The sequence below is a fragment of the Gobio gobio genome (genome assembly GCF_949357685.1).
Source record: "Gobio gobio genome assembly, chromosome: 1".
Lineage (NCBI taxonomy): Eukaryota > Metazoa > Chordata > Actinopteri > Cypriniformes > Gobionidae > Gobio > Gobio gobio.
Window position 1 is genome coordinate 35416116 of NC_137097.1, and position 26456 is coordinate 35442571.

General features: G+C 38.2%; 1 protein-coding gene across 6 annotated transcripts in view; it reads left to right on the forward strand.

Moving 5' to 3' along the window:
- Positions 1-26456, forward strand: part of helz (helicase with zinc finger) — an 85849-nt gene that overhangs the window by 20193 nt on the left and 39200 nt on the right. For 2 of the 6 annotated variants that reach the window (XM_079832801.1, XM_079832799.1), the window contains 10 exons: positions 2466-2573; positions 3805-4105; positions 5990-6257; positions 8931-9270; positions 11024-11154; positions 12065-12346; positions 13162-13263; positions 18471-18649; positions 20163-20281; positions 23339-23484. In XM_079832801.1, coding sequence (XP_079688927.1) covers positions 2466-2573; positions 3805-4105; positions 5990-6257; positions 8931-9270; positions 11024-11154; positions 12065-12346; positions 13162-13263; positions 18471-18649; positions 20163-20281; positions 23339-23484 — 1976 coding nt within the window. The remainder of the gene's footprint in view (positions 1-2465; positions 2574-3804; positions 4106-5989; positions 6258-8930; positions 9271-11023; positions 11155-12064; positions 12347-13161; positions 13264-18470; positions 18650-20162; positions 20282-23338; positions 23485-26456) is intronic. The other 4 variants (XM_079832802.1, XM_079832800.1, XM_079832804.1 and 1 more) reach the window with 2 other exon arrangements.

Here is a 26456-nt window from a genome sequence, read left to right on the forward strand (position 1 = left end):
CGCACACTCCGTTTCCACAAGACATGTTTGATTATGCTATCTGGATGCTCAAAATTGATCGGGAGAATGCATGTTTTAAACTGCTTATTGTACACACAAGTTAATCGCCATTCTAAACTATTGTGCACACTGATTTTAAAAAAGCTGTTATGTATGCCATAGCTGTCCTGTGCACAAGAAAACCTGTGTTCGCGTCTCAGCTCAAGGTTCAGGCTTATTTGTTCATCAATGACGTCATCAGCGACTAGTCGACTCGACTCTCATCACACACACAAGTCGTTCAACCACTACTACTATCCAGTATTCATAATAAGTATGACTGAAATGTATTATATGTCTGTAATCACTCAATCAGTGTTTCAACTGCAGAAAAAAAACTGCTTGTAAAGAATGTCTTGTTATATTACCTTTCATTAAATGTCACATTTACCTCTGGAAAGCCATTTAATGTCCATAAACTCGATAGTCAGCTAGAAAAAACTAACTATAGAGAAGAGCATTTTGCTAAATATATGCACTATATTATATTACATATTCATTATATTTTTACTTAGCCCGTTGTCTACATTATTTCATGTACATTTGAATAAATCTGTAATTTTTATTACAGCCACCATTTAAAGGTCCCATGGCATGAAATTTTCATTTTATGATGTTTTTCAACATTAATATGAGTTCCCCTAGCCTGAATATTGTCCCCAAGTGGCTAGAAATGTTGATCGGTGTAAACCGAGTTCTGGGTGTCTTTCTCTGCCTTTGAGAAAATGACAGCTCAGGCGAGCTGATCTTGAATTTTCCTGTTATGACTGTTTCCCACAGATTAGAAACCAATTTGTGGTGGTGGGCAAGTGGGCGGGGGTATTGGTGATTGCCACAAAGCGTGAGCGTATCCGGGCTAGGCTAGCCAGCTATCCCCACAATAAACTAGATTACGTTCGAAACTCGCGCTGAAAGCGCTCTCACAACTCAGTAGTTAAAATATATAACTTTGTTAGCAATCGCTCCGTCTCTGATCCATTGATGTCCGTTTCGCGAACGAATCATTCTTTTGAACCGGTTCTTTTTAGTGAACCAGTTCACCAAATCGGACTGAATCGTTCTAAACGGTTCGCGTCTCGAGTCAGCGCTGATCCATAATTTACTAAAGTTACTAACTTTCTGACATGAGTGACAGTCCCTCCGACTAGAGATAAACTAATAACCTGAAGTATATGCTGTAACTACAACAGTTCACTGAACTGAGACGTGCTGAGAGAACTGATGTGAAGTGAACTCAGGTCCATCCGTCTCTCTGGCAGCAGCTCGTGCGTCGTAGACCTCGTTAAACCACACACCCTTCGCTCATTTCAAATGCAAAGATGTCAGCCAATCACAACAGTGGGCGTTTTTACTGAAGTCTCACAGCAGACACGCCTCTTGAAACAAGGCATTCAGCCACAGGGCAAACATCAGTATACAAAAAAATGCCTTTTATTTCTAAATTATGACATTTTATGATGTAAAAATCATACCTACAATATAAGTACACCTCAGAATACATTATAAAATAAAATAAAAAATCCATGCCATGGGACCTTTTTAAAGGTTTATATTTTAACAATAAATTAAAATATTAAGAAGTTGCTATGATTAATTAAACAAATGTCCTTTTGTTGCTCTTTAATTTTGCATGACAGCGAAGAGAACCGTTCATCTCTTCCTCTTTACTAGTTATAGCGTAAAATAAACTTGAATAAACATCAGGTGTTGAAAGAAACAGAGCAACTTACTGAAATATATCATGTCTCATGTAATCACTCAGTCAGTGACGTAAATAAAACAGCTTCTAAACAATGTCACATAACATTACATTTATCTAAAAAAAGCCATTCAATGTATGTGTGTGTAATATTTATGAGGATCTATTGACAGAATGCAATATATTTTACATAACTATGTTTTCCTTACATAATGAACCGTTATGCTTTTATTACCTCAGAATGAGGCATTTCTATCTCCACACACCGCAAGTCCCTTTACAGGGAAGCCGCCATGTTGAGCCGTCATGTTTCTACAGTAGCCCTAAACGGACAAACTGCTCTACAGAGCGCTAGCTTTAATCACCATGAATTCTTTATTACAGTCACTGTTTAAATGTTTATATTTCAACAACTAATTCAACTCATTAATAAGTTGATGTGATTGAATTAATTAATTATTAATAAACTTTTATTTTTGCTTTCGGCTCTTGGTAAACTTTTATTTCAGTTTTGGTGTTTTTGTAAAAAAAAAATATTTTGGTGCATCACTGCTCTAAAGTTACTGAATTCCCATATATATGTATATATATGTGTGTGTGTGTGTGTATATGTATGTATTTACATACTGTGGCCCTATAAAGTCAATATAGTCAGAAGAGGTTATATGTGAGCCATCCCAGATGTTCATGCTTGCCTATTGATTTGATGGTTTGTGGTGTTGTGCAGATGAATGACTGTGTGGATGGAGTTACGATGGAGCACAGCTCCGATCTCTCAATTACCGTCAACAGCAAGATATCATCTCACTCCTGGACATTCACGCTCTTCTGCAAGGTTTGGACATTCTAGCACTCTTTTTTGTTTTTTTCACAAGCCACAGAGTGTGGAGTCAAGGCAAAATCGATTTACACTATTTACTATAGAAAAATGCTTGTTAATGTAATAAAGGTTTCAGCAATAATACAGGTCTTAAATTTAGCTTTATCGAATTTAAGGGTCATAAAAATCTTAAATATCTTAACTCTTTCCCTGCCTTTGACGGAATCTTTCCGTGTTTCCACTGTTGTATGGTAGGGGGCACTATTACGCATCTTCTGAAAGAGTACAGAATCTCCTGATCAAAACACAGGAATAAAAGAAGCAACAGAAATGCAATATCATATGTAAGCAGATGCACATGTAAAATAACGCGATCCTCAACATTAAACAGCATATAAATCAAAAGTGCCTGATGTTACTGAATGAAATGTCAACACAGGATGAGCTACAGGACTGTGAAGCTTTGGGGGTGTTGATGGACATCTACTCCATTTGTGTTTTGATCATCATTCTGAATCAGATCCAGGCATAGTCTTAGACAAAAACACGATTTTCTCAGCTTTTTGCTACAATGTTGCTTTTTTAATGAAACTTACCCACATTCAAGTGTTGATCAAAAAGTTAAAAGCAGGGGTTCCGTTCTTTCTTTTGATATGTTGCATGGTCAGATATTCTTACAACACCATATTCTGGGGGCCATGACATTTTTGTAAAAATAATCAAAAATGCTGGAGGTGGCTGGCAACTTTTTTCAAAACCGCTGATGGGGAAAGAGTAAACTGTTATAATAATGGTCTTAATTATTTCAAGAGGTCTTTTTTTCTTTCAAAATTTGAGAATGGAAAACCAGGAATCGTGTTATGGATTTAATAATGTGATAATTAAACTTAAAATACATTAAATACATTTGAGTGCTGCATGTTTAAATCATTTTATGGTTTAGGATGTTATCATAAACATTGACTTGCATCCTCCCCAATGAGGTATTAATAAAAAATTTTGTAGGTATTTAAAAAGGTTTTAAAAAGCCTTACATTTTTAAACCCTGCAGATACCCTGATAATGCCAAATAATGATAATGTTATCCCATCTTTTTTTTTCTTTGTTGAATTTCCCGTTTCCTGCATATGTAATTAAATGGATGCTGTATCATAACTTTAAAGCCATGAAATGTGTTTGGTGTTCTTGAATAAGGATTTGAATCTCTTGGCCGATGCAAACAGGCTTTTTTTTGTGTCCCAAACAGCCGGTCCGCACGCTACACCGCATCGCTTTGCTTTACGATGCCAACCGGCCACATTTCTCCATCACGGCGGTATCGGCCGGGGACGCGTCTGCCCAGGTGCCTCAGGAGGTGTCTGAGGGCGGCTGCCAGGAGTGGAGCGTAGCCGGCCTGGTGCAGAACGGCATGGACCACTGCCTTTACACTGTAGTGGTGTCCTTTAGTACAGAGATCTTCGGAACCTTCCGACAGACCGTGGTTTTTGACTTTGGATCTGAACCCGTGCTCATGCAGCGAGTGATGGTGGACGCCGCCTCCATCGAAGGTAGGACAGCGGGAAAATGCTTCAAAATGATTTGTTAAAGGCACAATATGTAAGAATTTTGGATTAAAATATCTAAAAACCACTAGAACATTGTTATATATTTTGTTGACCTGTGTACTTGCATGATCCCAAATGGTTCCAAGAATGTTTAAATCCAGAGAAATAAGCTTGTTTAACCAGGACACGTTCTGTGCATCGCCTGTCAATGACTTCATATCCGCGTTACACTCAATTTCCTGTTTACTTCTGTAGAAACCATGGAAACACCAAAGACGCTTTAATATATGATGTGTTTTATTAGACAGGTGAGAAACTGTTTGGACACATTAATCGTCAGAAAACAAATCATTGTTCTACAGCTCAACACAGTTAGTCTTATTGTTTAAATCTGGTTTTCTTGATTTACCGCGAGTACCATGTTTGTGCCTCAGAGACGACACTATTCTGTCAAGTGGCAAGAGTGGTTGAGGTGAAGATAAAAAATCCCATGATTCCACACTCATTCATGGCGTCATCAATCTACGCTTTTGCTATTGCTTTCAATAAGTGACCTGTAGTGCCGAATCTTGCATACTGTGCCTTTAAAGAATTGGGAAGGGAATGGAGAGATGTAGTTCCAAGCATGTATGACTTTTTTCTTCTTCTGTTGAACACTAAAGAAAATTTTAGAGAGGTTGTCCATGCTGCATACAGTAAAAGTCAATGGTATTTAACCCTTCAAAAATAACCCAAAAAGCACCAGGAAGGGGTTTTCCTGCAGAAATCTTGCAGAAATGTTTTTCAGCAAAGGAAAGAACCCTGAAACAAAACAATCCTATGCTAACTAACCAACCACAATATTTTGATATTTTTTGTATAATATATATAATTTATTTATCTAAAAAGGTACTTTGTAATTTGTGGTTTTTACAAAATAAATATTTATTAACATTTTAGTATACTGTGCACATTTATCTTGTTTGTCTATCTCTTAGATATCTCCTTTGAAATTAGTTTATTTACTTATTTTTCTTTAATTTGACTGATCTTGCCATGAAAATAACCTTAGATGCTGACAGGGCACAAAACAAACAAATACATTTACTTTGCAATAATATCTAAATCTAGACTACCATTCAAAAGTTTGAGGTGTGTGTGTGTGTGTGTGTGTGTGTGTGTGTGTGTGTGTGTGTGTGTGTGTTTTTAAGGAAGTAATACTCAGCAAGAGTGCATTAAATTGATCAAAAGTGACATTAAAGACTTTTACATTACCAAAAAAATATTTAAAAACAATGCTTTTCTTTTGAACTTTCTGTTTCCACAAAAAATATTGATAGCATTGATAATAATAAATTGTATAAATGTTTGCGCATCAAATCAGCATATTAGCATGATATCTGAAGGGTTGTGTGAGTAGTGATGCAAAAATTTCAGCTTTGATCACAGGAATAAATTACAGTTTACAATATATTCACATAGAAAAGTTATTTTAAATTGCAATAATACTTCACAATATAACAGTTCTAACTGTATTTTTGATTTAAAAACATGCAGTCTTGGAGAGCACATTACAAATCTTACTGACCCCAGACTTTACAATTATATTATATTCAACTATAATGTAACTTAATTGACGCTATACAGAAAGTAAATTATTTTTGCTAATATTCTTTCTACTAATTATCTCCTCTCCTGGGATATTTAGACTTGAGGATGTGTAAATAATGACAGACTTTTGTTCTATCCCTCTAACAATATACATTATCATTCTAGAGTATTTTGCATCTTGGTTTTGAAATGGACATCGTCCTAAAGAAAATATCCTAACTGCATACATGTCAATATATATCTAACCCTAGCCCTAGATCAGTAATTTATCATTATCTACTACCCATAATCCCACAGATCTGGAGCACTTGATGCAGGCTCGACAGCAGCTCCTGATGACGGCTAAACGCTGGGATTCGTCATGCAAAACCATCGTGGAGTTTGTCCCCAATGAGAACATGGATCTAGAGCGCAGTCTACTGACCCGCTATCAGATCCCCCTCTCTGCCGACCAGCTCTTCACCCAGTCCGTGCTGGACAAAACCCTCACCAGAGACAATTACCAGCCCCGCCTGCACGACCTGCTCTACATCGAGGAGATCGCTCAGTACAAAGAAGTCAGCAAGTGAGTAGGCCATCAGGTCTGGTCCACAGGAACTGCCTGCTTAGACAGAAAGTGGCTCTCTGACTGACATCAACCAGTCATTGTTCGTTTTTATAATGTAAAAATGTTGGGGTGGGTAAAATGAAGTTGATAATAGCACAATAATAGACCTGCATGCATCTTTGTGGTTCGAAATGAATATGAAAGCATTCAAAAGTACCCGTTATTTAATGAAACTATGAAAAATGAGTGGTATATAGATGCCATAATGTTCCCAGAGAGTTCCTTTTAAGTTTTTTCTTTTTTTCTTTTTTTTTTTGGTTGGTTGGTTAGCCAGGAAAGTTTTCTTAACAGAAATAGAATGTTAGATTTTGGTTTGTAGAACATTATTCTTGTTTTTCCAATTTTTATTTTTGTAAAGCAATAAGAAACAGAACAGTGAACGACAATCTAGGTCTAATTCTATTTGGGAAATAATCATTTGGGACTATTTGCATTAATTTGCGTCAAATATCATTAGTCTCGAGATTCTTCCCGTTAGTGAATAAATACATAAATCCACTACTTTCACTTAAGTTCCTTAGTGGTCTGGTGGTAGAGTTTTTGTAAACTGAGTCGAAGGTTACAGGTTCTAATCCGCCCTCATATAGTTTTTTTTTCTTCATTAAAATCAAAGATGTTCAATGATTGTATATTAAGAGCAGGGATATGTTTGTGTGCATTTTGTTTTGTGATTTCACCGGAAAGAATCGAGTCCCTGCAACAGCATTAAGCGATAGATTGACGCGCTTGTCTGTGTGAATACTGTGCACGAGCCAAAAGAAACCGCAAACCCCGCCTACCTTGATTTGATTGGCCATCTCAATCATTTTGACATTGACGAGCGCCAATAGACCTGAGGCAAACCAGACTAAAAATTTAACTTTTAAACCTTTTTGTCATCCTAACAACAACGTACAGAGCGCTGCATAATGAAGTGCAGCAGAGCAGTGCAAGAATTTCAGTTTGGCCATTTCTAATTATTGGGGAGACTTGTCAACAATGGGTTGTCTCAGTTCATTTTTAACACTAACGATCGCAGAGATATTCAAGCAGTTTAGCACTATAGATTTTGTGTTCTAGTTTTTTGATCACCTTTCTTTGAAAAGAAGTCAGTTACCAATTGTTTCCCCTCATTTTGTTTTCTGTCCTTCTCCTGTCTTTCCTTTCTTTTTTGGTGGCCTGATTTGGCTTTATTTGAGAGACATTTCTACAGCAGAAGTTTGCACTCCACCAGATGCTCAACTAACTAGCATAAACAAAATGTGTGCAGATGGACTAAACCATTTGGCGCATTAGCAAGGGGTGGGACCGTGAAACCTTAGATAGTCTTTACTTTTTTGTAGTCTGTCAATCAACCAAGTTATTCAGCGCAATACACTTTACATTTCATCTGACATTCAGTATAAAATAAAAAAATAAAATATTTCCCAGACTTTTCAAGGGCCCTCTCTCCCCTTGGGTCCCTGGTAATCAGTACTGGTTTTACCCCCAGTCCTATGCCCCTGCATTCCTCTAATGTTATTCTAACCTTCCCATAACATTCTTTTTTTTAAGGTTTGTTTTTGGTTCCCAGTATGTTCTTTTTTTTAAGATTGGTTTTTGGTTAGCCAGGAAAGTTTTGTAACAGAAATTGAATGTTAGTTTTTGGTTTGTAGAACATTATTCTAATGTTATTTTAGTAGTCCCATAACGTTATTTTCATGTTATACTAACATTCCCCTAACATTATTCTAACGTTCCCAGAACCTCTTTTCTCCGATATCATTGTAATGTGAAATGTTGGGGTGGGTAAATATGAAATTGATAGACCTGCATGCATCTTTGTGGTTTGACATGGATACAAAAGCATCCAAAAATGATTTAACGAAACTCAGAAATAAATAGTGGTATATACATGAGATGCCATAATGTTAGTTTTTGGTTCCCAGAATGTTCTTGTTAAGGTTTGTTTTTGGTCAGCCAGGAAAGTTTTATTAACGTAATTAGAATGTTAGTTTTTGGTTTGTAGAACGTTATTCTAATGATCCCAGAACGTTCCCCGGACCTCTTTACTCCAATATCATTATCATTATAATGTGTATTGTTGGTGTGGCTAAATATGATATTGATAATGGCACAATAATAGACCAGCATTCATTAATGAAGCATTTAAAGAAAAGAAATTGTGGTATATCATTGTTCTGAAGGACATTTTTATTTTAAAGATTTCATGCAATAAACCTTTCAAGCTTTGTCAGATCTACAAGTGGGTAATTTGTGAATGCTTTGTTTCCTGAAGGGGTGATAAAAGCTTTGCACACTTGAAATTTGCATCAAATTGTTTATTTAGGGCAGAATTTCTGAAATGTTATTCAATAGTCTTTATGGTAATTCCAATGTGTTACCACTAGAGGTCATTGGTGGTCTTGTTTGTAAAAGCAAGTGAGCATTGTTTGTGGAAGTTAAATGGAAGATGGAACGTGTAGGGGGTTTTACATCAGATTTTGTTAAATATTGATTAATTATTGATGTATTATTCTTCCTTATAGCTCTTGACATGTAAGGTCAGTAGTTGGACTCTATAAGTGCTGCACAGTGATACACAGTAACTGACGAACGGTTATCCCAAGTTACGAAATGGTGCTTTCCTAAATGTGCTGCTTTTCTTCATAGGTTCAACATCAAGGTTAACCTGCAGCTGGTCACAAGCTTTATGTTGACTGGCATTTCTGGCGGCGCTAAGTATGCTCAGAACGGACAGCTGTTTGCACGCTTCAAGCTGACCGAGACGCTGTCTGAAGATACGCTAGCTGGGCGGCTAGTCATGACAAAGGTCAACTCTGTGCTGCTGCTGCCTGTCTTCAAGGAGCGGATGGGTCAGAACCAGACAGCTGGAGCCAAGGAGCGTGTCTACGAGGCCCTGATTGAAGAAAAAACGAAAGACTACATCTTCCTGCGGATCTGTAAAGACTGCTGTGATGAGCTGGGACTGGTGGCGGATCAGGAGCTACAGGTATATTATAGCATCATTCAATTAGGACCAGTAACTTATAGGAAAAGATGATTTTTGTCATTGCTGTGAACTGCCCAACACACAGAATATGAGGAATATCAAACTTTAGGAGTCAGCTGGCCACGGCAGTCCTAAACCTGCCAAGGTACCAGCACAATAAACACACAGCAAAATATCGCCTAATTGTCAGTATAGATACAATCCTAGAAAACATTGAGATATCCTTTTTTTGTCAATGTCGCTCACCCTAGTCTCAGTTATCATGTCATAGAGAGATGTGCCAGAGATGCATTATATTGTCAAAAGTTTTGGGACGCCTGCCTTTACATGCACATGAACTTTAATGACATCCCATTCTTAATTCGTAGGGTTTAATATGGAGTTGACCCATAGAGTTGATAACCGCTTCAACTCGTCTGGGAAGGCTTTCCACAAGGTTTAGGAGTGTGTTTATGGGGATTTTTGACCATTCTTCTAGAAGCACATTTGTAAGGTCAGGCACTGATGTTGGTCTCCGCTCTAATTCATCCCAAAGGTGTTTTATCGGGTTGAGGTCAGGACTCTGTTCAGGCCAGTCCCGCCACACCAAACTTGCTCATCCATGTCTAATGGACCTTGCTTTGTGCACTGGTGCGCAGTCATGTTGGAACAGGAAGGGGCCATCCCCAAACTGTTCCCACAACTTTGGGAGCATGAAATTGTCCAAAATGTCTTGGTATGCTGAAGCATTAAGAGTTCCTTTCACTGGAACTAAGGGGCCAAGCCCAACCCCTGAAAAACAACCCCACACCATAATCACCCCTACACCAAACTTTACACTTGGCACAATGCAGTCAGACAAGTACCGTTCTCATGGCAACCGCCTGACCCCGCTCTGTGATTTGACGTGGCCAACCACTTCGTGGCTGAGTTGCTGTTGTTCCCAATTGCTTCCACTTGGTTATAATACCTCTAACAGTTGCCTGTGGAATATTTAGTAGTGAGGAAATTTCACGGATGGACTTATTGCACAGGTGGCAACCTATCACAGTACCACACTTGAATTCACTGAGCTCCTGAGAGCGACCCATTCTTTCACAAATGTTTGTAGAAGCGTCTGCAAGCCTAGTGCTTGATTTTATACACCTGTGGCCATGGAAGTGATTGGAACACATGAATTCATTGATTTTCAGGGGTGTCCCCATACTATTGTCAATAAAGTGTATGTAAGGGAATAGTTTAAGCAGCGTTTATGCCATTCACTATTGTAAATTGAGTTGAGATGGCAGAAACCCCAGAGACGCTGTCACCAAGCAGCAGGCTGCCCTACAAAGAGCTGGATTTGGCCTAATTTACCCTTTTTACTCCATCTAACAGATCCCATTTATCACTGTTCCCTCCAGCATTACACACATTTAGTATTGAATCCTTTTGTCTCGTGGAATCCCTGTGTGGGCTGGGCTTTTGTTGCCATGTATGATCATTTGACACTGTTCCTTAAATGAGTGTAAAATTGTCCCAGAACGTTACATTGGTTTTGAAACAAGCCAAGTCAAGTGCAATGATAATTGATTATAATTATAATTGCTGTGTATGGCCAAAAAGTCCTATAAGGGTTCATTTCTGTAAAAGGCATTTTCAGTCGTCTGTTTGAGGTGTGTTGTCTGTAGCACATGGCAGGCGCTGCTAAAAAAAAAAAAGTGCAAATAAATACAGAACGTCTCGGCAGAGTCTGTTTGAACAGCAGGTGTGTTTGTGTGTGTTTGGATGCAAGGTGGAGCTGCAGTTTCAGTTGAACAGACTTCCTCTGTGTGAGATGCACTACGCTCTGGATCGCATCAGAGATAACAGTATCCTGTTTCCAGATGTCAGCCTCACTCCCACAATACCCTGGAGTCCCAACAGGTATGAGCACACGCAAAGACCCAAATGAGTGACTTTACACTCTCACACACACACACACACCCCCCTCCTAGTTCCTCATCCAACTAAAACTCCATTGCCTTTATAAGTGGAATGATTTACACACTTTTATATGGAAGTTTGTGTCTGCCACTGAATAAAAAAAATATATATATATGATATAACGCAATTCTGATGTTATATCTTGCAATTCTGACTTTTTTCTTATAGTTCATATCTCGCCATTCTGAATTTACATATCGCAATTCTGACTTTTTTTCACATAATTCAGAATTCTTGCAATTTTGAGTTTATATCTCGCAAGTCTGACTTCTTTCCCATAACCCTGCCCCCAATTCCTAAATTGGTATTGCTCCATTTATTTTAATATTATTTCTCCCGATTCTGATTCATATCTTGCATTTCTAACTTTTTTCCTCATAATTCTGAGTTTATTTCTTACAATTCTAACTTTTTTTTTCCTTCATTTTCTTTTTGGTTATTGCCAACGTTTTTTTCTTGCAAGTCTGAGGTTCTCACAATTTTATCCTTTTTTTCATAATTCTGAGTTTTTCTTCCAATGCCGAGTTCATTTCTTGCAATTCCAAGTTAATTTCTTGTAATTCTTAGTATTTCTTGCAATTCTGAGTTTAGCCTATTTAGCACAATTCTGAGTTTATTTTTCACAATAGCAAGTTAACATCTTGTAATTCTTAGTTAATTTCTCACTATAGCGAGTTAACAATTTGTAATTCAGATTTTTTTTTTCTTGCAATAGAGAGTACACTGAATTTTATTTCTTGCAACAGTTAACATTTATATCATGCAATTGTCAGAATTTGCTTGAGTTGTGAGATAAAAAGTCTTTTGTTCCTAAAATGACACAGGACATGAATAATATCTGCTTGTCCAGCAGCTCTAGTTCACTCACAGACATCTCTGTGAGTGGCAGCTGCATTGGCAGGGCGCATTCGTGCGTTTGTAGCCCGTGTAAGTTCTTCCTCCGGTGCCACAGGCAGTGGGATGAGCAGCTGGATCCCCGTCTGAATGCCAAGCAGAAGGAGGCTATTCTGGCAATCACCACCCCCCTCTCCATCAACCTTCCGCCGGTGCTCATCATCGGACCCTACGGCACGGGCAAGACCTTCACGCTGGCCCAGGCTGTCAAACACATCCTCAAGCAGCCTGATTCACGGTGAGCAGGAAAACGCATTTTGCTGGGTCAGCCTTACACAAATTTACCTCAGGGAATCATTTCCACTTATCCCAGGGTAAAAACAAAGCAAGAAACAATGGAAATCTATACAAATAAATAATGCTCAACTGAGACATTAACATTGTTAGAAAAAAAAAAACAGTTGGAAGGTAATGTTATTTGCAGTCCAGTGATCCTGTTTCTCTCTTCTCTCCTCGTCATCTCACTAACACGCCAGTAGGCGGGGCCAAAGTTGCAATGATGAATTAGTCGTTGATTTTCTTCTGCAGGGGCGGTCTTTCACCAATCTATTATAGGCACATTCCACAACAAGTCATTCGCTGGGCTTGGTTACAATAAATGCTGTTTTTGGACTAACAATGAAGTTTACACTTGCAGGATATTCTTATAGTATGATTACCTCTTGTATGTTAAAAGCTCAAGGAAAATTTGTTTTCTCAGTTCATGTCCCCTTTAATACTTGTTAACACGAGACTAGTGTGATAGAATTGCTTACTCACTTTGTCTGTGGACATTTTTTACTTCCTCCAGAATGTCTTGCCCCATAGACTTCCATTGTAAGTGGAAACCATTTTTGTGTTTGTTTATAGAGTGACGACTCGAAATTTCCTGTGGTGAAAACAGCACTGCACAGATGTTGTCAATAAAGCTTAACTTGTATCGATCCTGAAACATTCCTTGCTAATCATGAGAAAAGAGTCTGGAAGAACAGAGACATTTAGCTGGGTTTTGTACTGATTAAAGCAGCTTTGTCTCAAAGAGTGCTAATGATGGTTGTTTTCTCTTTCTTCCAGGGTTCTGATCTGTACACATTCAAACAGCGCCGCAGATCTGTACATTAAAGATTACCTTCATCCATACGTGGAGGCTGGCAATCCACACGCACGACCTCTCAGGTAACACTCACCACTCATCTGGAGTGGTGTAAGATTATCACAATACCAACTTTTCATTATAAATATCACACCTGCAAACTTGTCGCTTTTCGGCGACAATCGCCGTTTTCTTGGTCAATTGGGTCATTTACGTGAATCGCGTAGAACCGGAGAGTTTTTGTTTTGGGGGGGGGGGGGGGGGTAGGTTCAGTGCACGCGTATAACGTTACCGAATGGTCCGGTACCGAATCTTTAACAGTTCACAGTCGGCTTGTTTGAAGCGCGGAACACACTTCAATCCAAGTTCCCACACGAACATATTAAGTATTCAGTCCATTTTATCACGAGATTCAAACGATAAATGCCGTTTTGACGCTCTATATATGGCGTGACTGGTCACTTCATGATCACAGTTCAAGCAGCCGCGCGTGAATGCGATCATCTGTGAAGGCGATCGATCATCTCTTACTAAAGAATAAACATGAATGAAGGTATGCTGAGGATACATTACAACTTACTGTCATGTATATATGTGGTGTAATCGCCAAATCAGTGTTTCAATGACGTCAATATAACTGCTTGTAAACTAAACCATAACGTTAGCATCACATAATTACCTCAGGCAGTCATTCAGTGTGCACAGAATTTTATACACTAGAGAAATCAACTCTTTCACTAAATCCAAGCTCTATATTAGCCTATATATTCATTACATTTTACTTAACCTGTTAGTGATGTCTTGATTATTTCATGCATGTTAAATAAACCTGTCATGAAAATGACAGACACTGTGTATAAATTATTATACTTTAACAACAAATTGGAGAAGAAAACTATTTTATAATTAGATTTAGAAGTTAATGCAAAAACTGCCTTATGTGAAGTTTACATGTTTGCATACAATGTGTTATTTGAGTGTTGATTATTATACCTAAAAATAAATAGCAACTGAATAGTTTGGGCTCTATTTTGTTAACCTTTAATATTAATGTGCAAGTAAGGGCTCCCTATATAGTTTACAGCAATATCTTCAATACACTTTTAGATATAATTTAATTAATTCAAGGACAGACACTTTTTTTCTTCTTCAGTAAACAACTGTTAAATCTAAAAAGCAATTTTGTAAAACTGCTGTACCGAACTCCATGATTTCAAAACTGAGGTACGTACCGAACCGTCAGTTTTGTGTAACACCTCTGCTGTCAGTCTTTTATTTTTTGTCATGCGTCACAACACTTCCTTGAGTTCCAGGTGTTTCCGTGTTGTAAATAAAATCATTTTTTAAATATTAAATGTGTCACTCTCTTTAAAGCTACACTGTGTGATATTTTCCCCCATCTAGTGGTGAAAAGGTATATGACCATCCAGTGAATTTTAGTTTCTGTTCCTCTCAATTCCGATTTCGTTTCAACTCCTACGGTGGCCGATTTAGTCCAAGATTAACATGGCTTCCAGTTCGACCTCGTCCACATTCGACACGGTGCCTGTGGGATATTCTGTGCGCAGTGGGATGGTTGGAACTCATCTGGCCTAATTATTCGGCTAGAAAGAACTGCAGCTAATCCAGAGTGAACTTTGATGATAGTAATGTTTATTCAGTCATCCAATTGCAAGGCATAAACAGGTTTGCGTGGGTATGTACATAAATGTGGTTTCTGTGAGAGAACAAATAAGGATGGTAAATATACATACACAGTTAAGAACTGAATAACTATACTTATACGTTACATTTGTATAATGTAACCGTAAACCAGAGCTTATTGTACCATATATAGGCGCTAAATGCAGCTGCATTAAAAGGAGCTGAGCTGCCGCTGCTGCTAACAAGCGGTGTCCGGTTACAAAAGTGTGTGCGCCGCTTTAACGTTAGCACTGCAGTGCGCTCTGTATAACAATTGTTAATATGCCGATCAGACCTGATACATATTTCCATCAACATACATTACAAGCAAATATTTTCTAAAAACGAATAAACATTGTTGATAACAAAATAACTGAATGATTATTCAAATAGGTGAGCGTTATGCTATTGTATGTTGACACAAAAATACTTCTGAGGTGACATCAACTGAATTGATGACACACTCTGAAACACATCTACAATGACAATAACTATTATTACTTACGGAATTATTAACGCACAGAAATACCACACAAGGAAAAACAGACTTTTGAGGAATAAACAAGCCAGGAAAACTCCGTATAACTCTGTTACTGGACGCTGCTGAGATGAAAACTCTCTGCACATGCACCAGACAAGTCTGAACAAGTTGACGCGCACATGCGCGAGGCAGAGAATTTTGTACAGTGCCATAAAACCAGTTAAAACGCGAAAAGCGAAGCTTGAATTTACGGGTATGTCCCTCTTTGGCTAATGTACTTTCAAGATGGAGGGGCAACATGGCGACCACCGTTAGATCCCATTACCTTATGTATTTTCAATGGCATATTATAAACTTACGAGAATACTTTATTACTTGAAAGAAGTAAATATACATTAATGAGCACATATATTTTTGAAAGAACTTAAGTGTTTTTAGCTAAGAATAGACTAAAAAAGTTACACAGTGTAGCTTTAAGTCACGCTCAGAAATGTGTCATTTGCATACATCCCCCCCTTAACCCCCCCCCCCCCCCCCCCCCCCCCGGGCTCGCGACACTGTCACCTTTTTTATTTTGAGGAGTTTGCAGGTCTGAAATATAGTATACATTTCAAGTTAAATATTTAAAGTTTAAATCTGTGAAAAAACACTGTCTTTCTGAACAGTGTCTTGTAATTTTCACAATAGCCACACACCAATATTTCAGGCACAGTTAGTTTGACTGTGGAACGCACTGTAGAAAAGCCAGTGTTCTTGTTAATGGGGACCTTTTATGCAAAATTGACTTTTATAAGGTTACAGTGTGTGTAAACAACCAGCCTATAATGGTAAAAATCCACCCACTCCTTTTTTTTATAATCACCATAAATCATAAACCGTCTCCAAAAGAGCGGTTCCAGGTTTACCTTTACACTTGCATACGAGGAGGGGGAAGCCCATATTTGCCTCGCTCCCGCCCTGAGTGAGCCGCAACAGTCCGTCATTTCTGTTTCCTGTACCAACAAACATAAGAGTCTCCATTGACTCCCGGCATCTGAGCCACTGAGGACACACTGATTGAATTTCATTTATGAAGGAAATGTGCCGAAGAAATTTGTTAAAGTGTTATATAGTTGCGCATATCATTTTACACCAGACTGCTTCATGGTCAGTTCTACGCTGGATTTGCACAAAAGTTGTTTCTGAAAGATTTTTAGATTACCGTGACATGCTAGTTCAACTTAACTCTACAACAACTACATAAATTCATCCACTAACCATTCAGAAATGTCCAGTTGCATTCTAAAAGATGTAACCTCCATCAGCGTCCGAATATGGTTCCAACATGTAAGGTCGATCACCGCTACTGACAATTTCTGACATTCTGGCTGCGTGACATTCTCCAGATTCTGTTGTTGCTGGAGTATCCGAAGCACGAGCTGGAAAGGGGGCGGGGAGCAGGAACTCATTTGCATAAATTCAGAACTTGTCATTTCACAAGTTGGGGACCCCAGATACTTAAATTACATCTTGTGAAAAGGGTCATAATAGGACCCCTTTAACTAAAACTAAAAGTATTACATTAATTAATTGAAATAAAGCTGAAATAATTATTTTTTTTTTACTAAAATTACTACAATGGAAATAAAAATAAAGAAAAGTGAAAATATATAAAAAAGACAAAAGCACAACAAAAATACCTTTTAAACAAAAATGAAAACTGAAGATATAAAAATAAAAATGAATATTAATGAATACTCTAGTCGTATAAATAATACTAAAATAACAATGAGGATATTACATTGGTATTGATACATTATTTATTTATTTATTTATTTATTTATTAAAAATCTTATTGACTTGGCACTGAATAATGTGTGACTAGCTAAAGAATGAGGTACAGGGATGACTTTCTAAATGGTGATTGGACGCAATACTTGGCATCTAGGTTTCACTTGAAAAATTTGAAAACTGCATGTCATGGAAGGAAATGTGTTATGCAATTTTGATGACGTTAGTCATCCAGATTATTTTAAAATCTTGTTTTTCTCAAAGTTCAAGGTTCCTTTGGCACACCACCCACACGAGTCTGTTACGCCGTTGTCTCTGATTTGGGATCTTGCATTTTGGCCTGTATAGACAAAATGATATGAATTTGTCGATGAATCACCCTGGCATTATTGTGCACAGTTTATCAGTGCATGCTGTTTTAATAAAAATGTTTGGTTTCTTTATCTTTCATCAAAATGTAATAACTTTCTTCGCCTCGGAAACAACTTTTTTGCTGAGGTAACCAGGGCTGCATGGATGGGAAATATATTAACTGCTAGATGTTTGCTTTTTATAAAGATCATACAAGTTGTGCTTTCTGTACAAACTTGCCGCTGTGGTGGTGTGGGTGGTTGCCAGGGCATTGCTATGCAGTTGCTATGGCGTTTTGGGTTGTTGCCAGTTTCACTTCAAGTATGTTTGAGCTTCCGTTTACCATATTTGATGTGCTCTATGTGTGAGTGTCGTTCATCGTTTATATGTCAAATTTGTTAAAATAAATTCATCATATAAAGCGATCAAGTCTCTTCAGAAGATTGAAGATTCAAATGGATTCCTTTTTACAATAAGTTTTGGTAGAATGGACTTTCAATGTATGGACCGAAATCTCTCTATGGACCGAATGTTCATTTTGGGGGGAGCTATCCCTTTAAAGAGAACCTATTCTACTTTTTTACATGTTCGACTGTCTTTAGTGTGTAATGTTGATGTTTGAGCATAAAAAAGGTCTGCAAAGTGACAAAGGGAGTTGTTCTTTGTGTCAGTGTCAATATTTCTGAACTCCTTAAAACACATTTTAGTCTTGTTTTCTTCCGGGAACAAACACGTCACAATATTCCTCATTTAAATAAATGAGCGTGACCAGGTTGAGTTAGTTAGTTAGTAGTGTGTTGAAACTCGCGTTAGAGGCGGGACATTTTCCAAGCACACTCAAAGTGCTTGATCAAAGCGTTACTGACAGACTAGGAAAAGTGCTGCAGCAAGGACAAATATGGGAAAGTAGTGTGTTTTTTGCAAGACAACCTATTCTAGTAGAGCCCAGAATCAGAATCAAGAAATAATGGGTCGTCTTTAATGTTGGACTTTGTGTTTGTTCAGGATTTACTTCAGGAACCGCTGGGTGAAGACGGTCCACCCAGTGGTGCAGCAGTACTGCCTGATCTCCGGAGCATACTTCACCTTCCAGATGCCCACGCGACAGGATGTTGAGCGCCACCGTGTGGTTGTGGTCACACTCAGCACATCCCAGTACCTCTGTCAGCTTGACCTGGAGCCAGGTGAGAACACACACACATTCTCTCACACACAATGCAAAACTTCAGTTTCTTGCTTTCGTCCCTCATACTCTCGGCATGCTAAAGATATCGCTTGCAGCTAGTTTTCAGATCTGTACACATTCGATTAAAACAGAAAGACATAACAGAAGCGCGTCACAGCTGGATATGGCTGCATTAAACCCCTCCTGCAGGAGCGATGCAGCGGGGTCCGCAACAGTTTATTAGGAAAGGCTAATTTCCTCCTATATGTCTGCGGCGCACAGGATCATCTGTTGCTAAGAGACCCGGCTCGCCTGTCTGACACACTCAGCATCATTAACACCCAATGCTGTAGTCTTTTTTTTCTGTTTTTTTTTCCCGTTCGTCTCCCCTCTTTTCTTATCTGTTCATTTGAAGTCATTACTGCTGATTTCTGGCATTGTGCTTATGTGTTTTGAGAGTTGGAAGCTTATTCCCTCCAGTGACACAAACATTTTGTGTTTTGTATCTTATAGTCCAAATAAGCCTATTGAGGGAGGTTGATTTCAGAGGAGAACCATCATTTCAGCCAAACAGCCTTTGGGGCCAATTAGATTGTCTTATACATCAACTAATTTTCCACAATTTGTCGTTAAATTAACTCTCTGAACTATATTTAATCTCCATTATATAGTAAAACGTATAAATATTTACCAATATATTTTCTTTTGCTTCTCTGATATCTGCAGGGCAAATATAATGCTGATATTTACACTACAATCCAAAAGTTTGGGTTCAGTAAGAATGTTTTGGAAAGAAATTAGTAGTTTTCTTCAGCAAGCAAACATTAGATGAAAAAGTGACAGTAAATACGTTTATAATATCACAGATGATTTCCATTTCAAATAAATACTGTTTGTTTTTCTTTCTACTCATCAAAGAAACTTGAAAATATTGCTGAAAAACATATGAATCAATTCATCATATCAGAATGATTTCTGAAGGATCATGTGACACTGGGGACTGGAGTAGTCATGCTGAAAATACAGCTTTGATCACAGGAACAAACTGCATTTTAAAATATATTCACATAGATATTTTATATTGTTTTAATATCTCACAATATTACTGTTTGTACTCTATTTCTGATCAAATAAATGCATCTTTGGTGAGCTTAAAGACTTTGTCTTTATGGCCGAATAAGTTGCATTAATATCAATATATTAGTGTAAACATAAAGTTGTTTAGTTTTGTATCATGGAAATTAACAGAGAATATAATGTAAAGGTTTGATGCATCAGCCTGACAGATCTGAGAGTTATCCATCAATCACACACACGCGCATGTCTGCACTAAAAAAACTATACATCTGTTCCCATGAGTTAATGGCTGCGTGTGTGTGTGTGTGTGTGTGTGTGTGTGTGTGTGTGTGTGTGTGTGTGTGTGTGTGTGTGTGTGTGTGTGTGTGTGTGTGTGTGTGTTATCTATTATTAATGCCTTCTCCTGTGAAGCTCCATGTAATTAATATTTCATTCCCAAATGCGTGTTTCCAAAGGGATCTTCACACACATCCTGTTGGACGAGGCAGCCCAAGCCATGGAGTGCGAGACCATCATGCCATTGGCGTTGGCCGCTAATAGCACCCGAGTCGTACTGGCAGGAGACCATATGCAGGTATCTGAGTGATGACATCAGCACTGAGAATGACAACATTGCAAAGGCTCTTTATGTGACTTAAAAACAGGAAACCAGAGAATTAGTTTTGCTAAAGTCTATGTTAAATTAAAAGTGACTCTGTTTGCTCCAGTAATACATCACTTGCAAACAACTCTCCTTTTTCTTTTCTTTTTTTCAAAAACGCTGGTGGAAAAGGAGTTTAATAAAAATTTGGGGAAAAAATGACAAATTTCATAAGGGCCTTAAAAATAAAATTTTTGTCAAAATTATAAGTTGTTGTTAAATCGGGTACATTTTATAATTTAAATTAATTTGACTTTTTGATTACTAAAAAAAAAATTTGCGCTTTAAATCATAATCCAGAAAAAAAAATTAAATGGGGGAAAAAAATCCACAAAAATTTAAGTGGAAAGAACATAATCCAGAAATATATCATCAGTAAGAAAAGAATTTGGAAACAAATAAAAAAATTCTAAGGGCCCTACAATTGCCAAACAGACTGTAAGAATTTTGACTAAACTAACTACAACACCACAACTTAAAATATTAAAATATTTCTGCTTATTAACGCTGAGCCGAAGTCCCTTTACATTAAGTGATTTCACTTGGCGGCCATCTTTTGGCAGCTATTTCAGTCATGCAAGTGCAGCTCCTATCACTTTGAATGGGAAAACATCAAATTCTCCAAAGCTGTTCGCCCAAGTTTAAGATTACATTTCATATTTGAAATCATCTTACAACAACTATCTCCATTAATATTTTTTTAACACTCAAATCATGACAAAAAAATGAATTTTTCAGGTTGGACCAGCCAATGTGCAGTCATAAGCACGTGTGCGTGTCAGACAGACTGTATAAAACAATGGGCGTAGCGTCCGTGACGACACCCGTGGGATTCTGAAGAGCATTTTTGAAGCCCAAAGTAGGCCAAGCTGGCCATCGCCATCATGGCAGTGCGTCACTCCCGGATAACCGAAAATAGGCATTATAGACAAACGGCTAGTAGTGACAGCAACGGCAATCCACCTGTCACTCAAGTGGCCACTCCCTTAATTACGTAGAACTTCAAGGCTTAATGTATTTTAAACGGGTGACTTGTAAAAAAAAAAAAAAAAAAAACCCTTACAGTTGTCATGAAGGGCAAAATTAGCTGTGTAGACCAAAACCACTTTTTGTACCAGGCTGTAAAGTTGGGCATTTTAACATGGATTTAACACCCTTTTGGAGCCTGTCTCTAGCGGCCAGTCAATGAATTGCAGTTTAAGTCACTTCCGTGTTGTCTTCAAGAGAGAGAAAGGAAGGTTGCCGCTTGGTCTGACTGTTTCTAGCTGCAGTCATGTGATGACTTTACCAATTGGTGATTTGCTCTTTTATTAAGAAGTGGGAAATTATTCCGCCACTTTTTATTAATTGCACTTTCTCCCCTTCATAAATAATAGCAGTGCACCGTCTTGGTGTATAAAAAGGCTTTGACTGAGCTCAAAGCAGAGATCAGGTCAGCAGGCTCTCAGTGCTGCTGTCACATCCTGTCTCTCCTCGCTGCTCTCATTCTGCAGACAGTGTCACGTCAGTATCTGACTCCGGCGCGGCCGGTGCCCATGAAGAACCGCCTCAGCCTGAGTGGAACCAATGGGCCTCTAATTAAATGCCACTTACATAGAAACCTCATCAGCCACCCTCACTTCCTGCTGCATTAAAAATTAATCTCATACCCCACCTGTACCTCCTCTCATATGGCCTCAAATCTTTTGGTTAGCAATGGTTATAGTCATGGACAGTCATTTCTCTAGTAGTTGTTAACCAGTAAGGGTTGCTGATATCTGTGATCGATAGCAGAATAGATGAACACAAAACAGAATAAGTTAATTTTTTGCTAAATATTTCCTAAAACCAAAAATATTTTATCTAAAGTATTGTTGTGGTTCGCTAAAACTATTAAAAATATAGCTGGAAAAAATATGTAATACAATTAAAAACATTTTTTAAACATGATAAAAAAATACTACTACTAATAATAATAATAATAATAATAATACATAGAATATAACAAAATAAAATAAAGGAAAATGTACTTGAAAAAAATGAAAATTAGAAATGTTTAAAAAAGTTTAAGTACTAAAATTGCTAAATCTAAAACGGAAATAAAAATTAATCAAAGCCATATAGCAATATTTTAAACAAGAAAAACAAATTAAAAGGACAACCCTAGCCCGAAGCACATAAAATTACTAAAACAACATAAAATTAGGGCTGTCAAAATTAACGTGTTAGCGTATTACTTAAGCTAACGTTACATTATATGATCACGCTCTTATTCATCCAAATGCATTTAAATAATTGAAGTGCAACAAGACACCGGCGCACAAATGTGAATCTCCGGAGTCCTGTGACACACACAGGAAGCCGCTGCAGACGTACGCCAGCACCGCATTCTTTAGCACTTCAACAGACAAAAACCTATATAAAAAAAACCCAATAATGCCAAAAGTTAAGTGCCCTCGTATGCACAGTCTTAAATTAGTTAAATAAAGTCTTAAATAAATGTAATGAGTTGTGAGAAAATAGGATGCGTGTCAGATCCGGGTCGTGTGCGTCAGCTTTTAAAGTGACAGCAGCCTAATAAACCTGCTGCCGTCTGTCATTAATGTTATTCAAAGAATAAAAGACAAAGAGGAAATCACTCACTGCTCTTAACTGGATAACTTTTGTAGCTTTAATAAAAATGCATCTATATTTAATTTATAAATTATGCAGTAAAGACTATGAAGTGTTTGATTCAATTTCTGGATATTTCCTACCTGCAAATATTACAAATTTGTACACATCAAGATCGCAAGAAAAGCCTTTTTTATCAGTTGATGCCAACCATGTCAAAATGCTAAATACTCGCCAATACATCAGTCAACGACTAGATTCAAGAAATCGTTAATCCAGAAATGAAAACATTTACATCTGGCTTGAGGTTAGTGAACCCAAAGGCCGCTGATCTTGTGTGTGTGTGTGTGTAGTGTAACGCATGTAAGCGTGACTCTGAGGTGTCCTGTCCCCTTGCAGCTCAGTCCGTTTGTGTACAGCGAGTTTGCGCGGGAGAGGAATCTGCACGTGTCTCTGCTGGACCGGCTGTACGAGCATTACCCATCCGAGTACCCCTGCAGGATCATGCTGTGCGAAAACTACCGCTCCCATGAGGCAATCATCAAGTAGGTGTGAACTTTTTCACACCACTCTTCCTGAGGAGAGGCAGACATGCAAACACACAAAACATTAGGGCTGTGTTGTTGCCGAGATAATTACATATCGGTCAACAAATTCTCTCTCTCGCACAGTCTCTCACTGTTACATTTGTTTCTCTCCAGTTCTGCTTCTGTCTTTCTCCATTTAACGTTTGGTTGGTTTCTATTTAGATATATACACTGATCAGGTATAACATTATGACCACTGACAGGTGAACTGAATAACACTGATTATTATATTAGGCAGCAAGTGAACATTTTGTCCTCAAAGTTGATTAGAAGCAGGAAAGAGGGCAAGCGTAAGGATTTGATCGAGTTTGACAAGGGCCAAATTGTGATGGCTAGATGACTGGGACAGAGCATCTCCAAAACTGCAGCTCTTGTGGGGTGTTCCCAGTCTGCAGTGGTCAGTATCTATCAAAAGTGCTCCAAGGAAGGAACAGTGGTGAACTGGCGACAGGGTCATTGGAGGCCAAGACTCATTGTCTTGGCTGACCCGAAGGCTGAAGGCTGGCCCATGTGGTCCGATCAAACAGATGAACTACTGTAGCTCAAATTGCTCAAGAAGTTAATGCTGGTTCTGATAGAAAGGTGTGAGAATTCACAGTGCATCGCAGTTTGTTGCGTATGGGGCTGCATAGCAGCAGACAAGTCAGGGTGCCCATGCTGACCCCTGTCCACCTCCCAAAGCAAACCTAAGCATTGTTGCAAACGCTTGGAAACGGTATTCACTGGTGCCTGTGGCCTCTTCCAGTAGGATAATTTTTGCCACAAAGCAAAAAATGGTTAGAGGAGCACAACGAGTTTGAGGTGTTGACTTGGCCTCCAAATTCCCCAGATCTCAATCCAGTCGAGCATCTGTGGGATGTGCTGAACAGACAAGTCCGATCCATGGAGGCCCCAACTCACAACTTACAGGACTTAAAGGATCTGCTGCTAACATATTGGTGCCAGATACCACAGCACACCTTCAGGAGTCTAGTGGAGTCCATGCTTCAACGTGTCAGGGCTGTTTTGACAAAAGGGGGACAAACAAAAACACAATGTTATGCCTGATTGGTGTATTATATGTATGATATGAATCAGAGGTTCTAATCTACTAGGACGTAAGCTCATGTCAATTCTCATAAGGTCAGAGACTGCAGGTATAAAGAAATGCTAAATTTAGATGTTAAAAAGCAACCAACCAAATAGTGGCGCATGGTTGGGAGAGCAAAATATATAGACTCATCTACTTTTAAAATGGAGAAAATATTTTTCCCATGTTTCTTGATGTCCAAGGCCGTACATTTGAATTTGTCATCATTTAATGTGTTGAATCTAGACCAAGAATACATTAGATTAGCAAATTTGGTAATACCAAAATTTCATCATACCAAAATAACACCAGAAATACTAAATTGCCCTTTTAAATATATATTCCACCCTGTCTCACAGGTTGAAGTATAGTGGAAATTTAAGGCTAAATTAGCTGGATTTTCTTGGTGATGTTATCAGGGGCTTTTGCACCGGGTAGTTATAAGAACTTACTTATAGGAACTAGCCACCAGGGCAGTTCCCCGAAATCTAAAAGTTCCCCTTGGGCCATTTTCTTGAGCCACGTTTCCACCCCAGGAACTAGGGACTTTGGTGTTTTTTTACCGCAGGGACCAGGGTCTAAATGAAGTTCTGGGTAAACATTTCCCCCTCAAAAAGTCCCTTCTCGCTAGGTAGTACTTTTTCAAAGTTCAAGAACGTTTGGGGGTGGGACTTGGGTGCTGAACATGACTGATTGACCGACGAGGTTCAGGCTTCATTAACCTTTAATGCAGAGGACAAGATTTGTCCTTAGACAAATTGTTCCCAGGTAATTTCGGTGGAACGGGGCTCTGGTTGCATTTTCACCAGTAGGAAATCAAAAGTGATGTAAGCCACGCTTGTAGTTGTGACTTTTATTTTGACGTGGCAGCGGACATTTATTTTGAATGCTCTGAGAACGCCAGAGCACACAGTGCTCACATTCTCCGTCTTCATTAGTTTATCTGTTTACTAGTCTTACCCTATACGATAGAACTGTTATGCAAAGGAAGGAGACAGTATATGAAAAAATATTAGCGTTTGCTGTGTTTTTTTTTTGTCCAATGTCGCTAGCTAGCTTAGCAGAAATACATAATCATGTTTAGCTTGGTCCCCTCAAAGTCGCGTAGGATTTTCTCCTTGGCGTAAAGGTAGTAGAGTTAGTTTCTGGAGTAAATATATAGGCTATATATGATCTGTGTACACACAGCTTTTTAAAAATGGCGGGTGCTGGTGTTTCGTGTGCGTTGAGCCAATGAGTGTACACTTACATCACTGGTAGTTCCTATTGTGCAATAGACTGCTCTGAAGTAGAAGCTAATTTAATTCCCCCAAAAGGAGTTCCTAGAACTAAAATCGTTCCTAGTTCCTGCGGTGCGAACACGCCAAAATCCGGGTACTTCCACCATTAGTTCTAGGAACTATGAAAAGGTTCCTCAGGTGCGACAGCCCCTATTGTCAATAGCAAATCTGTATTTTAGTAGTTTTTAAAATTGGTTGACCATGAAAATTCACCAAAAAGGGCTGAATAATGTTGCCCATATGATATGATGATAAAACATCATAAACTTGACAAATCTAAAAGATTTCCCAGTTTAATTTCCCTTGTTAAAATGAGTACTTTTGACATTTATGACTGAATATTCATTAAAGCAACAAATATCTGGGGACATGGGAAAAACACACACCTTCTCTTATAGCAAAGCAATTAAAATGCCTTAAAATACAAAAGTAAAATGCAATGGAATCTAGTCCACTAGTTAAATTGCTTCTATTTATGCATTTTTTTCTCCCTTTTTTTGAAAATCACAAATTACATCAACATAATAATAGTGAAGTGTTTAATGAATTTTAGTTTTCTTTTTTTTATGACAGCAGTACTC